We start from the raw sequence: 17454 nt of genomic DNA, 5'->3' as shown, positions 1-17454 counted from the left end.
AAATTAGTTCAAGTAGTGATGAGTTCTCTTTCACTGGTATTCAGGCAGAAATTATATGGCAGGGCTGTCAAACTCCTGTCCCATGAGACGGATGAGTCACGTGCTGGCCACGCCCATGCTTGGCAAAGGGGACAAAAGTCCCAATACATCATGTGATGGCACTGTAGTAACATGAGTTTGACACCTCTGCTATACGGCCATCTGTCTAGGACAGTGGTTCTCAGCCTTTCTAATGCCGTGACCCTGCAATACAGTTCCCCATGTTGTGTTGACCCCAATCCAAAAAATAATTTTGGTGGCTATTTCAAAACTGTAATTTTGCTACAATTATGATTCAAAATGTAAATACTGTACCTGATTTGCATTATCTATTTGCATTGCTACAAATCCAACATAATTTAAACATAATGATTAATCACAAAAACTCTTGAACCATTTCCAAAAACAGGTGAGGGCTGGGGTTTTCCCCTCTCTTATTCTTTGGGTGCTTTTTATCATATGATTTAAGTTTAAATCAAGAGTCACTTCTCTCTCTTTTTCCCCCTCTCTCTTTCCTCTCATTCTCTGCCTCAATCATTTTCTCATTTCTCTTTTTTCTCCCCTTTTTTCTCTCATTTCTCACTCCCTTCCTCTCCTCTCTCTCTTGCTTTCTCTCTTTCTCTCTTGCTTTATTTCTCTCTCTCTCTCTCTCTTTCTCTTTTTCTCTCTCTCTCTTGCTTTCTCTCACACTCTCTGTCTGTTGCTCTCTCTCTCTCTCTTTCTTTCTCTCTCTCTTTCTCCCCCCTCTTTCTCTTTCTCCCTTTCTCTCCCCCTTTCTTTCTCTCTCTCTCTCTATTTCTCTCTCTCTCGTTCCCCCTCCCCCCAGATGGTCATCGGGACGGTGCTGGCAGTTCGCGGGGCATGGATCCGTGCTCCCCCCCAGACGGTCATCGGGCCGGTGTTGGCAGCTAGCAAGGGAATGCAAGAAAAATCTTCACCGGCCTCCACACTTTTGTCGCTCCCCGCCCCCAACTCCAACGCCCAGCTCCGTTGTGCGCACCCTTTGAAAAGGCTGCGCGGGTGGTTGTTTATGTGCGTGCAGCCTGCTGCTGTCCCATGGCTACTGCCCAGTGCCGCTGCTGCTGGCGCCTTCCCGCTGAGCCCCAAAGCTCACCTGCCGCCGCCTCCAGAAAAGCTCCAGCTGGGTAGTGCGCTGTAGCTGCCGGAAAACTTGAATGGCACGAAGAAGGAGGTCTCGCAACTTTTTGCTCTTCGCGCCCTCAGCAAAAAGTTGCGAGACCAGAACCTAAGCTTCCTTCTTTGCGGCATACCTGACCATGTCTCCACTGTTTGAAAAACACTGCATTAGGCGACCCCTGTGTTTTGGTCATTCAACCTCCGCCGGGGTCACGACCCACAGATTGAGAACCACTGGTCTAGGATGTGTTTTTGCACTGCGTAAAGAGTTGATTTAATGGCTCTTTACAATTCTATCATTCTGTAATTTTTGACCAATTGCTATAGGCTTGGCTTCGCTATTCAATTTGTTCCCTGATAGCTAAGCTGTTTCCATTTCTTGATACTTAATTAACATGCTCAGATGATGTGCCTTTGGCAGTCTGATTGCATATAGCATACAGTATTTCCTAATGATCATCTCTTTTTCTACAGTTAAGAAAGGATACTGATTTAATTCAAGATTGACAGATATCAAGCTCTATGAAATAAATTGATCTAGGCCAGAAATTAATCTTTTGAGAAAACAGAAGAAATGCTAAATTAAACAATTACCCTGTCCAATCAGACTAATTTCATGAATACCAGCATGTTCATGAACTGTTAAGTTATTATTGTTGGGTGTTAAGAGTGAAAGAGATTAAAACATGTCTGATAAAGAATGATAATTTATGTATGATCTATATAAGTCACACAGAGTTGCCTTATTGGGGAGATAAGCATCATATAAATTTAATGAACAAACACACACATTTTTCTTAAAGTCTTATCTAAACTTTCAACATTGAATGGCATTTAAAATTTCCTTTCTGAAGTGCATTAGAAGTGCATGAACAAAAGTACATAAATCACATCACTTTTCATTATATTATATTAATAGTGCTTTATCTACAAAATGAATTTCAATATTATTATATCATACCTGGGTGTCTGTGAAAAGGAAAACCATGTCTTTGTCTTCTGCCCCTGCCATTTTGTATAGTTTCCTAAGGTCTTCATGGAAAGAGTCATAATTATAACCCCGACTTAGTTCTATTTGAAAGCATTTATAGCCACAAATGTGAGAGGCAAGTCTAGTCAGAGATTGCTTCCCTGTGCCTCCAACACCAACCAGGAGGGAATTTCCTCTTTCTTGACGAATCATCCGAGCAATTCTAGATAGAAAATGGAAATGACATTTGACTTTGATAAAACTTACAAAAGGAAAAACATCATTCTACCATATTCATCCGTGAATTGAATTGAAGCAGAGGAGTTTTCTTTTAATACTCTTCCAAAACATGACTACAATACATAGCTTGGTTCAAGCACCCTCTTATTGTGGTTCAGGAATCATCCTTACTCAAATAAGTAAAATTTGATTGCCAAAATCTCAATAACGTTTCCTTTGTTAGATTTGGTTACTCCTTCTGGCCAGGTATAATTAAGTTTATAAAATATAATCACCAACAACTTATTCTGATTTATAAACTTGTGATTGGCTTTAATTTGGTACAAAGGCTATTGATGGCTTCAAGACCTAGGTTGCTCACTGGCATTTTCCTTTTTTTTAATTCTTTGGCCTATTTGCATACTATGTCTTTTCTAGCTAAATTTCATACAAACTTATTTTTGTTTATATTTTAATTATTTGTACCATATTTACAGGTACTTTTAATATGATTAAATAATGCTTTCTACATCTTGGACGCATGCATCTTTTCCCTATCCTTTTGCTATTCTTCAGTGCTCTCCAACCAAATATTATGAGTGTTTCTGCAATTTCTGTAGAATATTTTTAGATTTCAACAAGATGCGGTGATAATTTTACTTTATTCAAATGTCACATTACCTAAAATATGAGAAGGATACATAAAATTAGGTTCACATATTGGATTGATCTTGTCTTTGTTTGCTTAGAAACTGACCTAATGCGTGGTTTTTTATAGCTAGATATAACTATAGATGATAGAGAATGAGATAGATTCCATTGAGGATCTGTATACTGCACGAGTCAAAAAGAGGGCGGGGAAAATATTTACTGACCCCTCACATCCTGGACACAAATTGTTTCAACTCCTACCCTCAAAACGTCGCTACAGAGCACTGCACACCAAGACAACTAGACACAAGAACAGTTTTTTCCCGAACGCCATCACTCTATTAAACAAATAATTCCCTCAACACTGTCAGACTTTCTACTGAATCTGCACTTCTATTCTACTAGTTTTTCTCATCATTCCTTTCACCCATTTCCTCCCATGTTGACTGTATGACTATAACTTGTTGCTTATATCCTAAGATTTTTATTAATATTGCTTCTTCATTGCTTATTTGACCCCTATGACAATCATTAAGTGTTGCACCACATGATTCTTCACAAATGTATATTTTATTTTATGTACGCTGAGAGCATATGCACCAAGACAAATTCCTTGTGTGCGCAATCATACTTGGGCAATAAAAATTCTATTCTATTCTATTCTATATTAGATATATAGACATATAAATTATATTTCATAAAATTTAGATATTGCCCATCTCATTCACAGTCACTCTGAGCAGTTCTCAGGTAAAAAATTAAAAACCATAAAAATATCAGTAAAATAGGAACCAATTAAAAACCAAAATAGAATAATTTAAAAGTCAAGAAATAAAGGTAGAAGGCATTCTATATCTCTGATATGTATTGTCCATGCATAAAATCCAGTTTGTTTCACTTTGACAAAGGAATTGGCCTAGAACTCAGGAACCCTGAGTTCTAGGTTTCCTTTAGGCATAAAAGCCTAATCTGGGTGATTAGGACCAGTCATTCTCTTAGAGAGATGTGGAAAAGTTGTTGGGGGAGGGGGGAGAGCAGGAGTATGAGATATGTCCATTATCTATATGTGAAGGGTAGGATAATAATAATAATAATAATAATAATAATAATAATAATGATGATGCTTGGTCGAAAATGAGCAAGCAAAACTACTGTGGGACCTCCGACTTCAGACTGACTGAATTCTGAAGCATAACACACCAGACATTGTGATCGTGGAGAAAAGGAAAGTATGGATCATCGACATCGCAATCCCAGGAGACAGCAGAATTGAGGAGAAGCAACTAGAGAAATTAGTGAAATACGAAGATCTAAAAATCGAGCTGCAACGACTCTGGCATAAGCCAGTGAAAGTGGTCCCAGTGGTACTTGGCACGCTGGGCACAGTACCAAAGGATCTCAGCGGACATTTGAAAACCATCGGAATTGACAAAATCTCCATCTGTCAATTGCAAAAGGCCGCTTTACTGGGATCGGCAAACATAATTCGCCGCTAAATCACGCAGTCCTAGGTGCTTGGGAAGTGCCCGACTGGTGATGAAATGAGAAATCCAGCATAGTGATCTCGTTTGCTGTGTTGTACTGATGATAATAATAATAATAATAATAATAATAATAATAATAATAATAATAATAATAATAATAATAATAATTTATTAGATTTGTATGCCTCTCCGAAGACTAAAAAAGGATACCCTTGATATTTAGGAGTGTCGAATTAATCAGACCTGAACACTTTAATTTTACAATACAGTGATCCCCCGATCATTGCGAGGGTTCCGTTGCAGGACCCCTCGCAATGATCGGTTTTTCACGAAGTAGCGCTACGGAAGTAAAAACACCATCAGCACATGCGCAGATGGTGTTTTTACTTCCGCCGCAGCAGCGAGGAGCCGAAGATTGGGGTTTCCCCGCCGCCCACGCAGACTTCTCGCTGCCGCTCGCCCGCCCTTCGCCCGCCCACGCCGTTCGCCTCGCGCCGCTTCCCAGCTGAGTCCTGAAGCCAATTCGCTTCAGGACTCAGCTGGGAAAGGGCGCGAGCGAACGGCGTGGGCGGGCGAAGGGCGGGCAAGCGGCAGGCGCGCGGGCAGGCAGGCGGCGGACAAGCCGTTCGCTTGCGCCGCTCGCGCCGCTTCCCAGCTGAGTCCTGAAGCCAATTCGCTTCAGGACTCAGCTGGGAAGCCGCGCGGCTGTTTTAAAACGTCGCCGCTGGCATGGGGGGCTTCCTAGCAGCCCCCCAAACCCAGGTTGGGGGTCCGGGGGGTGCTGGCAAGCCCCCCATGCCGGCGGCGACGTTTTAAAACAGCCGCGCGGCTTCCCAACTGAGTCCCGAAGCCAAACACGGAAGTTCGCTTCAGGACTCAGCTGGGAAGCTGCGCGGCTGTTTTAAAACGTCGCCGCCGGCATGGGGGGCTTGCCAGCACCCCCCCGAACCCGGGTGGCCGGGCGAGCAGCGAGCAAACGGCGGGTGGCCGGGCGAAGGGCGGGCGAGCGGCGAAGGGCGGGCGAGCGGGTGCTGGGGGGGCTTCTTGCCCTCCCGCCAGCAAGAGGGGGAAGACCCAGGGAAGCCGCCCAGCAGCTGATCTGCCCGGCGCCATCTACGCATGCGTGGCCATAAAAAAAAGGGTGCGCATGCACAGATGGTGTTTTTACTTCCGGGTTGAAAAATCGCGATTTAGCCCGTTCACAATGATCGGGATCGCAATACCCGGGGGATCACTGTATACACATCTTGGAACTACCTATATTCTCAAATGATACCTTAATAATTCTTCATTCCTTGATAAGGACATGAATTATTAAGTTTTCACTGTCTCATTAATTGGAAATGACAAGCCTGGTCACAATTCTAGTTGTAATGTGAAGACTACCTATGTGTGACAAAGGTAGTATGTCATATATTTCATATATACTTGATATTCAACAATGTATATAAATATAAATATATAATACTAATACAAAATTAATTATTTACCTTGAAACATGCTCTACTGCATCTTGGAAAAATACCAGCTTGACCTCTTTAGAGCTTGTTATATTGTAATCATCAAGATAGTCTTGTAAAACTCCAATAATCTTTTCCATGTCAGGTAACTCTTCATAAATTCTATCAGCTTTATCAATTCCAACCTACATGGCATTATTGAGAAAAATCAGATGAATATAATGAAATAATAATTTAATGACAATTGAGAACAGACACTAATCAAAGAAATGTAGTGATGACAGGAATGAAACAAGGTTGACAGAGATTATACAAAATTAAGCATATCAAGAGAAAAGTAGCTTGTCATGCCTCCTGGATCTATTAATTAACTTAAAATGTTAGGGGTAAAATCGTTCCTTATGAATGTAGCTGCACTGGAATCCTCTTCCTTTGTTTCTGACTCACTGTCATGGATTCATGGGAAACACTATAGAAGTTAACAATTAGTTCAATGAACTATCTTTTTTCTCTTCTTAAACGTCATAGAATTTTATTTATTAATGAATGCATATCCTAGTTTTCAACTATAATATCCTTCAAAACAATTTGAAATACGTCATAAGATACTCTTTGGCTGATTGATATGGAAGAAAAGAGGACTTGATTACTGATTCATTGCTCAGCAATGAACCCATGGGAACACATCATTTTTAGATGTTTTACATTTTCAACCATGTAAATCTAAATAATCTATCTAAGGGGTTAACTTTAACCTCTGTTTGTTTTCTTGTTTTTCCTTTTCAGCTTGAGAAGCTCAGCGGTGGAAAATGTATATTTGCAGTACACGTATCTGTCACTCTCTAGGCTATCTTTTTACAAATATAGCTTCATATTCTTATTCGTTTATGAAGATAACTTCCAAGAAAATGTACATATTTAGTTTCCTGGTAGAAAAAAAATGGATGTTCTTATCATGAAAGTATGCTTTTTAATCCCTTTGTCATCCAAGCAGAAATCATAGTCTAAGTCCATGACCTACTGATGCTGTCAACTGTTATAAATGAATCTTACAAATTTGCAATGAGACTCTCTATTCGACATTCTGTATATAAATAAGCTTCCGGAAGATGCCTGGAGCAGGGAAGTCTTCCTTTAATAGGCTGTACATCTAACAAATTATTTGTAGTCTAGAATTTAGCCTTTTGGGAAAATATACTTTAAAAAAAAACCCCAGTGCATGTTTTTTGCTGACATCAGATCTATGGTTTGATTTGAAGTCCAGGAGGTCCACAAATCTTCTCAGGATCCTAAGAATTGTTCTTCAAAAAGAAATGACAAAATGAGGACTACCACTGAAAACAATTTTGTATCCTTATTATAATTAATATCTGTGCATATTGAGGACATTTCCTTCATAAAACTAAAGGTAAATTCAATTTAATGAATGACATCAAAGTTATATAGGTAAATATTAATAAATTTAGTGAAATGAGTCTCAGAGATTACTCTAGGAACTATTCCAAAGCAAAGGAGCAAGACAACCATCAACATGTTCACTCCATATGTTTGTGCCATGGCCATCTGCTGTTCAGCTGTTTACTTTCTGCACTGATTTGATCTGTCAGTTCTGAAGGCAGCTCAGAATTTATTTCTAAATATGACACTTCCAGAAAATCTAACAGACACTTCTAATCGAAGAACATTCCATCTCAATAAAAGAGATACCATCATTTGTGGGGGGAAGGAATTCCGTGAATGATATTAAGCTTGGGCATCCTTCCTTACTAATACTTAATAATTATGTAGATTTTTCATGTAAAAAAATAACAGATGTCTACAAACTAACAGAGATTTGGCAGAGAGAGTGGTTTTAAAGTTCACTCTTGCCTTTTCCCTCTTTGGGGTCTATTACTTTTTATATTTGAAACAATATCTAAGTACAAATGATTTTCTTCCATTTTTACTGCATTTATATTCCACTATCCCTTCAAGACTTGGAAATTTGGAAAATTTGAATGTTTTAACAGATCAGGAAAATAAATTGATTGTAAAATAAGATACTGTTCAAGCCTCTCTATTATTGATCTAAAAACATTTTCATGGATTTATTGAATGCCAGCAGCAAAAGTCTCATTATTAAGATTGTTGTTGTAATACTGGATGGTGAGATTCATACACTTTTGATAAGGGTAAATCAACTTTGACCATAGAAAGGCTGATATAGAAAGGCATTTTTAATTAAAAAAATAAAGCTAATCTTAAAGTTACGATTCGATATATGTTGGTAATACGCTCACCTTAATGTAATCTCCAAATAAGATAGGTTTAGATGCAAATGAGTCTGGGTCAATTGAAACTCCAAAATATTTGCCTACAAATGAAAATTATTGGTTTGCTGATTTGTAAGTACTGAATGTTTGTGAATAAAAAAGTAATCAGACATACACAAATACATCAAATAAGGATTCTTACTAGCCATGTCGCTTAACATAGAATAGAAATATTGTTTATCTTCATTACAGATGAGGCGGTCATGAAAAATTCTCTGGCACTCATGACAGAATAGTCTAAATATCTGATTCTGGTCTCGAACTGATATTGGATCACACTGCAGTATACCTGTAGAGAAAAACAAATGCTGCTACTTACACAACAAGCAATCTTCAATACATTTAAAAGTATGTACATATTCACCAACTGATAATTGCGACATCAAACTGTTATTCTATGCAAATTTGTGATTAGCTATCATAACAGATGATTATAAATGCCATTTGCAAGCAAATATTTTTCTGAGACATGCTACTGGTTTCTAAGGTATTCAAAAGGACACAGAAGGAATTATACTAGATCAGACAAAAAGCCCAGCTAGGGCAGGGGTCCTTTCTCAAAGTGACCAGCCAATCATTTAAGGGAAGAGCACAATTAAAATATGAACATAGTAACAATCATTGGTCATGTTCTGCAGTATCTTGAATTAAGAGGCATACTTCCTCAGATCATGGCAAGACATAGCTTATCGTGATTAGGAGTAGCAAGCCTTCCTAGATTTGTTCAACATTTGTGGACTTCTTTTACACCCCCCAGTGTGACAATCAGATTAGTGTCACTTCTTTCATGTGTTGATTGCAGTGCACTTCTGTAATTGGTCTGTGAGAATAGCCTTGGGAGACAGGAGGACGAAGAACTGCAGCCTAGGTAATGTTCAGATAAGAGAATAAGGGTGGAGGAAGGAACCCTTAGCCCACAGAAGAAATGAAGGTGGAGGAAGGATCCTCCAGTTCTCTGGAAATTAAAGGGGAGGAAGGGGAGAAGTGTTTTCAGATTTGCAAAATTCTGTTACTGTAACATTACAATAGTGTCAGTACTCAGATTTTTGTTTTCTTGGCTGGATTATCTCAAAGGGATATGAGCTATGTAGCAAATATAGTAATACAGTGTTCCCTCGATTTTCGCCGGTTCAAACTTTGCGAAAAGTCTATACCACGGTTTTTCAAAAATATTAATGAAAAAATACTTTGCGGGTTTTTCCCCTATACCACGGTTTTTCCTGCCCGATGACGTCATATGTCATCGCCAAACTTTCGTGTGCCTTTAATAAATATTTTTTAAAATAAACTTTAATAAATAAACATGGTGAGTAATAATCTAAATGGTTGCTAAGGGAATGGGAAATTGCAATTTAGGGGTTTAAAGTGTTAAGGGAAGGTTTGTGATACTGTTCATAGCCATTTACTTCCGCATCTCTACTTTGCGGAAATTCGACTTTCACGGGCAGTCTCGGAACGCATCCCCCGCAAAAATTGAGGGAACACTGTATTCCAAATATAGTTTATGTTTTTATTGTACTTTTACAATCTATTTTGTGAGTGTTTTACATGGAAGAGCATGTTAAGAACCCTATGTGGCCTAGGACCAGACTATTTACGGGACTGCCTGCTACCGCATACTTCCTGTGAATAATAACGACCCAGAGTTGGCCTCCTCCAGGTCCCGTCAACTAAGCAATGTCGGCTGGCAGGGCCATGGGGAAGGGCCTTCTCTGTGACAGCTCTGATGCTTTGGAACCAACTGCCGCCAGAGATTTGCTCTATCCCCACCCTGCCGACGTTCTGGAAAGCCATTAAAACCTGGCTCTTCTGGCAGGCCTAAGACCGTTGTCACTCTGACACGGCCATGAATGATTGAGGGTATCTATTGTTTGTAGGGATATTAATATATTTTTTTAGTGTGTTTACTGGTATTTATATTGTAGCTATGTTTTATATTATTTCATTATTGTAAGCTGCCCAGAATCCATTTGGAATTGGGCGGCATATAAATGCTAATAATAAATAAATTTAAATTCAATAGCTCTGAACGATATAGTTTGATGCTTTTAATTGTGAAAATTCTTTCCTCCCTTTATTTTTTTTTAGTCCACACCTAGAATATTGTCCTTATTCCTGGAAGAATATTGACAAATTGGAGTGTGTCTAGAAAAAAGCAACTAAAATAATTAGGGTCCTGGAGAGAAAAATTTATGAGGAACACTTGGAGACATTTGGTATATTTAGTCTGGAGAAGAGAAGACTGCAGTCAGACATGCATTTGAATGGCTGCCATGTAGAAAATAGGGTAGATTTGCTTCGTGTTGTTTCAGAATAGAAGCCAAAAATAAATGGATTTAAATTACAATGAAGCAAATTTTGTTGGATGCTAAGAAGCATTTCCTAATGGTGTAAGCTGTTCTGTAGTGGAACAGGTTACAGCGGGAAGGGTAGGGATTTTCTTTGCTACAATAACTTAAACAGAAACTGAATGGACATCTGTTGGAGATGTAATAATAAGATTTATACGCTAAATGTGGAATTAAACTCAATTATTGTCCTCAATTTCAACAACTTCTAGTTATGTGAACTTTAATTGTTAGAATTCTCAGCAATGGTCATCTTGGCTGTGGAATGCTGCGATCTGAAGTTCTTGCATCTAGAAATTACCAAAGTTGGGTAACACCAGACAAGATGAATTCTAAATATTATATTCTCTGATTCTATGTCTGTTTTAGGAAATACAATAAAGGTAATAGGATTGCCCACTTCTGTTCAGACAAAAGTACATCAGAAATACATAATTAATCTCAGACCACATAAGGCAGCAAATATTATTACAATATTTGGCATTACATATTATAGATTTCACTAGGGCTATAACACTAATTATTCCAGAGTCAACAAAAACAACAAAAACTATTATATGGAACAGATATACCTTACCTTGGACACATTTTGACAAATCACGTAAATTAAACACATAATGAGATTTTGCTGGTGTTGGGAGCAGATCAATGCTCATTCTTTGATATATTTCAACAGCAGCCTCCACTATACTACTTGCACACTGCTTTACTGCTTGGGAAAATTCAGTTAGAAAGCCTTTCAGAATTGCCTAGACCAAGGGAAAAATAATATAAAACACAAAGCTAAATATTTAATTTTGTTTCTTTCCTTTACACGGTTTTGATTTTACAAAATCACTACAGCTCTATATCAACCCCAAATAACCAGAATCTGTAAAACGTGCTAAATTCTTCATCTACTCTGAGTACCATTTTCTACATCTACCCAAATTCCCAATTCATTATGATGGGAGTGCCAATTCATAATTTGCAAACAAATTAAAGCAATAAGGAAGCATCAGAAAGCAAGAGTGTTATGTTCCATTGCCAAACACGCACAAGGTTTTGGAACAATGCAGCCAATGGAAAAAAATTCCATTGTGCATCAGAGCAATTCATCTATTCACAGCTGGAACATATAGATTTGGCTTGCAGTGTTGCTTTTTTAAATACTATAATTTTCTTTAATTTGTAAAGCTACAGAAAGAAAGAATACATCTGCAAGGTATGCAGAGAACATTATCTGCACAAATGAGCATTAAACATACATTTTTTAAAATCCTGAAGACCTAAACCTTCAGAAAAAATGAGCTGAAAAAAGGTAAATTTTGCCAGTTTGAACATAAGGCAGTCTTGTCTAACCCTGTTCGTTTATTTAAAAGATTTGTACAGGAGCACCCATTTTAAGAACGAAACTCTCAGCAGAACCGAAATAATACTAAAAACCAAACAAAGCAATCAAAATCATAAAGCCAAAAGCAGAAACCTGGATCTGGTTGTTTATTTATGGAGGTATGTTTGCTAATTTACATACTGATGTGAATGAAATTACCAGCTGCTTTAGTCCAGCTATCTGGATTTAGCACTACACAACAATATGCTAAGTCAGAAAACCCAAAGAAATACATACACACACACACACACACACACACACACACACACACACACTTATTTATTTATTTATTTATTTATTTATTTATTAGATTTGTATGCCGCCCCTCTCCGTAGACTCGGGGCGGCTCACAACACAATAAAAACAGTTCCTGACAAATCTAATAATTTACCATTTAAAATTTAAAACAGTTTAAAAACCCCATTTTTAAGCAGACATACCTACAAACATACCATACATAAATTATATAGGCCCGGGGGAGATATCCCCCATGCCTGACGACAACGGTGGGTTTTAAGGAGTTTGCGAAAGGCAGGGAGGGTAGGGGCAGTTCTAATCTCTGGGGGGAGGTGGTTCCAGAGAGTCGGGGCCGCCACAGAGAAGTCTCTTCCCCTGGGGCCCGCCAACCAACAATATATATATTGTTTCTTTTATGTACATACATTAGAGGTCTTCAAACTTGGCAATTTTAAGACTTGTGGACTTCAGCTCCCAGAATTCTCCAGCCAACTATTATGTAGGCTGGAGAATTCAGGGAGCTGAAGCCCCCAAGTCTTAAAGTTGCCAAATTTGAGGACCCCTGAATAGATGGTGGTACTCACCTGGAAAATTTGTTTAAGGCTATGTTCAGAGGGTGTTGGAAGGCACAGCATAGCAAAATGTCTTATGAAACGTGGGGTAACTGGATTACGTCCGCCACCAGGAGGTGCACAAGCTGAACAAATAGTTACATCCTGGGGAGAAGAGGATTTGTGTGAGAAGTTAATAATCTGTGGTGCTATTACTTCTAGAAATCCCTTTTTCAATATACACTGCTCAAAAAAAATAAAGGGAACACTTAAACAACACAGCATAACTCCAAGTAAATCAAACTTCTGTGAAATCAAACTGTCTACTTTGGAAGCAACACTGATTGACAATCAATTTCACATGCTGTTGTGCACATTCAACTTTGTACAGAACAAAGTATTCAATGAGAATACTTCATTCATTCAGATCTAGGATGTGTTATTTGAGTGTTCCCTTTATTTTTTGAGCAGTATACTTTATTGAGATATTCTATTCTAGAATATCTAGAGTATATCCAGACTATCTAATAGAAGATATTCTATTCTTACTCCATTTGATATCAAAACACCTGTACTATGAGCCTAAAGGTTTAGCTCAAGTTTGTGCAATTGGTTTCAAATATAAAGGAATCTAGATGGCATAACACAAGGAACTTGACAAATATTGACCTAGCCAAGTACCAGACTAATTTGATCAGAAAACTGCTGTCCTCTAGTGGATTATTTTTTCTGGTGTTTAAATGTCAGGAAAAAAATCAGCAGATTTTGCCTTTGTCACAGCACAGCTACTGTGACCAGAGATTAATAAATTAGGGGGGAAATGCATAGTGTTCTGCAGAGTATTCAAAACAGATGCTTTACAAAATGTACTATTAATAATGGAACATCTCTTTAACATGTTAAAACAGCCTGTCTCACATGTGCTTCAAAGACTGGCCTTCTGTCCATGTGTGCATAGGCACTTAGTTTTACTAATAGTTCTAGCAGAAACTACTAATAGTTCTAGCAGAAACATTATCTTGGAATATACATCATGCTTAGCATATACAGTAATTTGTGTATATACCGTTGTTGTTCCCTATCCCCACCTCTGTATTGTTTGGAAGCTGACCTGCCCATTTAAGATCATCTCATGAACTCTTACTCCCAAAACAAATGCATCCTTGGAAATCAAATTCCATTTCCTTTAACATTCAGAAAGAAACAGAAGTATCAGGAAGAAATTAATTAATTAATTCATTCATTCATTCATTCATTTTTGCATGTACAGTGATCCCGCGATCCCCCGCTCGTTGCGAGGGTTCCGTTCCAGGACCCCCCCGCAACGAGCGGGTTTTCGCGAAGTAGCGCTGCGGAAGTAAAAACACCATCTGCGCATGTGCAGATGGTGTTTTTAACTTCCGCAGCGCTAGCGAGGAGCCGAAGATTGGGGGCGGTGCGGGTGTTTTACAACGTCGCCGCCGACATGGGGGGCTCGCTAGCACCCCCCGAACCCCCATCCGCTGACTTCTAAAGCGGGGAAGTTCGCTAGAAGTCAGCGGAGAACGGCGCGCCTGCTTTAAAACGATCGGAGCCGGCCGGCTCCGATCGTTTTAAAGCAGGCGCGCTGTTCTCCGCTGACTTCTAAAGCGGGGAAGTTCGCTAGGAGTCAGCGGAGAACGGCGCGCCTGCTTTAAAACGATCGGAGCCGGCCGGCTCCGATCGTTTTAAAGCAGGCGCGCTGTTCTCCGCTGACTTCTAAAGCGGGGAAGTTCGCTAGGAGTCAGCGGAGAACGGCGCGCCTGCTTTAAAACGATCGGAGCCGGCCGGCTCCGATCGTTTTAAAGCAAGCGCGCCGTTCTCCGCTGACTCCTAGCGAACTTCCCCGCTTTAGAAGTCAGCAGAGAACGGCGCGCCTGCTTTAAAATGCGCGCCTGCTTTAAAACGCGCGCCGTTCTCAGCTGACTCCTAGCGAACTTCCCCGCTTTAGAAGTCAGCGGAGAACGGCGCGCCTGCTTTAAAACGATCGGAGCCGGCCGGGCGAAGGGCGAAGGGTGAGCGGGTGGGCGAGCGGGTGGCCGGGCGAAGGGCGAAGGGCGGGCGAGCGGGTGCTGGGGGGGGCTTCACCCTCCCGCCAGCAAGAGGGGGGAGGCCCAGGGAAGCCGCCTAGCAGCTGATCTGCCCGGCGCCATCTACGCATGCGTGCCCATAGAAAAAAGGGCACGCATGCGTAGATGGTATTTTGACTTCCGGGTTCAAAATTCGCAAATTACCCTGTTCGCAATGGTTGGGGACGCAATAACCGGGGGATCACTGTATTTCTATTTTCAGAGTTTCAACTATCCTGTTCCTTTAATAAAGCATCCAGATCTACACACACAGTCTGTCTTATTGGAGGATAGGTGGGTTTAGCTGCACGTCAAGCTGCAAACAGAATAATGTGTAGAAGGTATAGAACAGTATACATGCAGAAAACCCAACCCAACTTTTAAACCAGCTGTGCAGCTTTGCAAAGGATGTGGCTTGCATTAACATTATGAAGAGAGAGAGAGAGAGAGAGAGAGAGAGAGAGAGAGAGAGAGAGAGAGACTTCATTTGTGCCACTCTGTCTTGCAAAAAGCCCTTCTTTCAAATAGTTTGCAGAATCCTATGCACGATGTCACTGCCACATCTTAGTCCACTTCTGCCAAAGTACAGCTGCATTCCACTATAAGCTCCCCCTATTATTTGGCAGTTTGCCGAGGATATGATCGACTGGGAGAAGAGAGCATGCAAAGGTCAAGCACATACGCTATTTCATCCTGCTCCTTTCAGCTGTAATTGTCATGTGCCCTCTGATACAGGTCTGGAAATCCAATCAGACTAAAAAAGGGGGGGGGGCACACGAGAGAGGTCACCTTCACCCATTCTCTCTTCCAGCCTAATCTCTCACATGGTAATGAGGTGAAGGATTGGGAAGCACTGGGCACCTGTGGTGACATCAAAAGCTTTTAGGCCTTAAGGCAGCCCAGACATGCCAGGACACAGAAGCACCCAGGAGATAATACTATTAAGGGCTTTCTGTCTGAAATGGAATAGTTTATAACACATGGTTGCTTTTCCTGAAAAAAGGAAATGAGATATCATTCCTGCCTCCATGTCTCCTGAGGGTCTTTCCTGCTGGTTATATCTGATCCAACCTGAGATTTTGTCTTAGGGCTAGGAGTTGCATGTTAGTAATGAAGGTCGCTGGGTAGCCAATGCTGAACATTTTCAATCCATTTTAGAGCATGAATTGAAGGATTGCACATCAAAATAGGAGCCCCAGGCCTTATACAGGTTTAACATAACCTTTTTGATTTTCATTTTAGACCAAAAATTGCTAAAGAGTGCATCTCTGAAAAGCAGTCATTTTGTCCCTGAGTGTTGGCAGATTGATATGGCATGATACGATATCTGCCTGGACCAAACATACACCACTGAAAAGAAAATATCAGATTAAGCAATATTTGAGCTTCCAGATGGAAGACTGGGATGTGGAGGTAATATTTATGCCTGCAGCAACTTGCAAAGGACATGTTCACAATTTCTGTTATGAACATAGCTTCTCTTCGAATCTTCTTTCTTCTTCTTTCTCCTGCTGTTACCGTTGTTTAGAGTCCTTCGGAGTCAGATTGTTATACAAATTTAAATAATAATAAAAACAACAACAGTTGGGAAATCTTCCAAATGCAATGACACTTTTTGGTACATCCGTGACACAAAAATATGGCATAGATATACACAATAATAAATGAACAGTTTGTTTTACAGGGTAAAGCCTGCTTGTATGAACTGGAGCGAAGAATGTCTTATAGAAACAACAAGCCTCAAAACTCTACTTGCATCAGAATCCAGCCCTTGGGAAGAAGGATCATAATTAGCACTATTTATAACATATCTCTAATGAAACATGGAATTAGAACAGTTAGAGGCATTGAAAAATAGACTTACATGGATTTCCTTCCAAAACAGTTTATCTCGGTCATAGAATCCTCCAAAGTCTTGGTACTGTCTAAGTAGTTCAATAGGGGGCTGTGAGCCATAACGATCCAATTTCGGCATGTTTAAATCATCCACAAAAATGACCACTCTTTTTTTCCCTGGTGCTCCTAAACAAAACATGAGTAAAGAAACCACTGCTTGTAAGCCTTGCCATAGAATACACCAAATATTCAATATTTCAGTGTGCATTAATTGTGCTAACTCTACAATTGTGATTCTTCAAATGTCCTAAAGCAAAGCTTTCCACAGGAATAAGCCCTACCACAAATTCTGTGAAGCTCCATTTAGGTCCATGAGCTTAAACAGATGCTGTATAAGGCAGAAAGTGAGGCATGCTCCTCGCTTTAAGCTGCCTGATAAAGGAAGCTGGGTAGATTGTGTGAAAGCTCACATCATCATTTTGAAGAGCCACACTTGAAGATAGTCAGTCTCTTTCTCCCATCTACCATACATTTATGCTTGCTGATGGAAGGGCCGACTGGTTATTGAAGACTGCCCATCTGAAACCAGCATCTGTCTGTGCTCTAGTTTCTAATCTGCAGTGTTAAGAGAAGATGGATAGTTAGCTGTTTGACAAATGCCAGGCAATGCAGTTCCCCTGGGAAATCAATACAGCAGAAGCTTGCTTGACCCAGAGGAATAAGGCAAATGCATGTGGAAGAAAGCAGATTG

The 17454-nt window shown here is 40.0% G+C and overlaps 1 protein-coding gene across 3 annotated transcripts in view; it reads right to left on the bottom strand.

Moving 5' to 3' along the window:
* Nucleotides 1-17454, bottom strand: part of DNAH6 (dynein axonemal heavy chain 6) — a 223660-nt gene that overhangs the window by 116740 nt on the left and 89466 nt on the right. For all 3 annotated transcript variants that reach the window (XR_011558276.1, XM_070742321.1, XM_070742322.1), the window contains exons 40-46: nt 16732-16889; nt 12814-12945; nt 11198-11369; nt 8415-8561; nt 8240-8313; nt 5991-6145; nt 2138-2369 (exon numbers count right to left, since the gene is read on the bottom strand). Coding sequence is in view for 2 of the 3 variants with exons in the window: in XM_070742321.1 (XP_070598422.1) it covers nt 2138-2369; nt 5991-6145; nt 8240-8313; nt 8415-8561; nt 11198-11369; nt 12814-12945; nt 16732-16889 (1070 nt within the window). In the remaining variant the exon portion in view is untranslated. The remainder of the gene's footprint in view (nt 1-2137; nt 2370-5990; nt 6146-8239; nt 8314-8414; nt 8562-11197; nt 11370-12813; nt 12946-16731; nt 16890-17454) is intronic.

Source organism: Erythrolamprus reginae, chromosome 2 (genome assembly GCF_031021105.1).
Source record: "Erythrolamprus reginae isolate rEryReg1 chromosome 2, rEryReg1.hap1, whole genome shotgun sequence".
Classification (NCBI taxonomy): Eukaryota; Metazoa; Chordata; class Lepidosauria; order Squamata; family Dipsadidae; genus Erythrolamprus; species Erythrolamprus reginae.
Note: the sequence above shows the minus strand (reverse complement) of the source record. Positions and strands in the feature narration are given on the sequence as shown.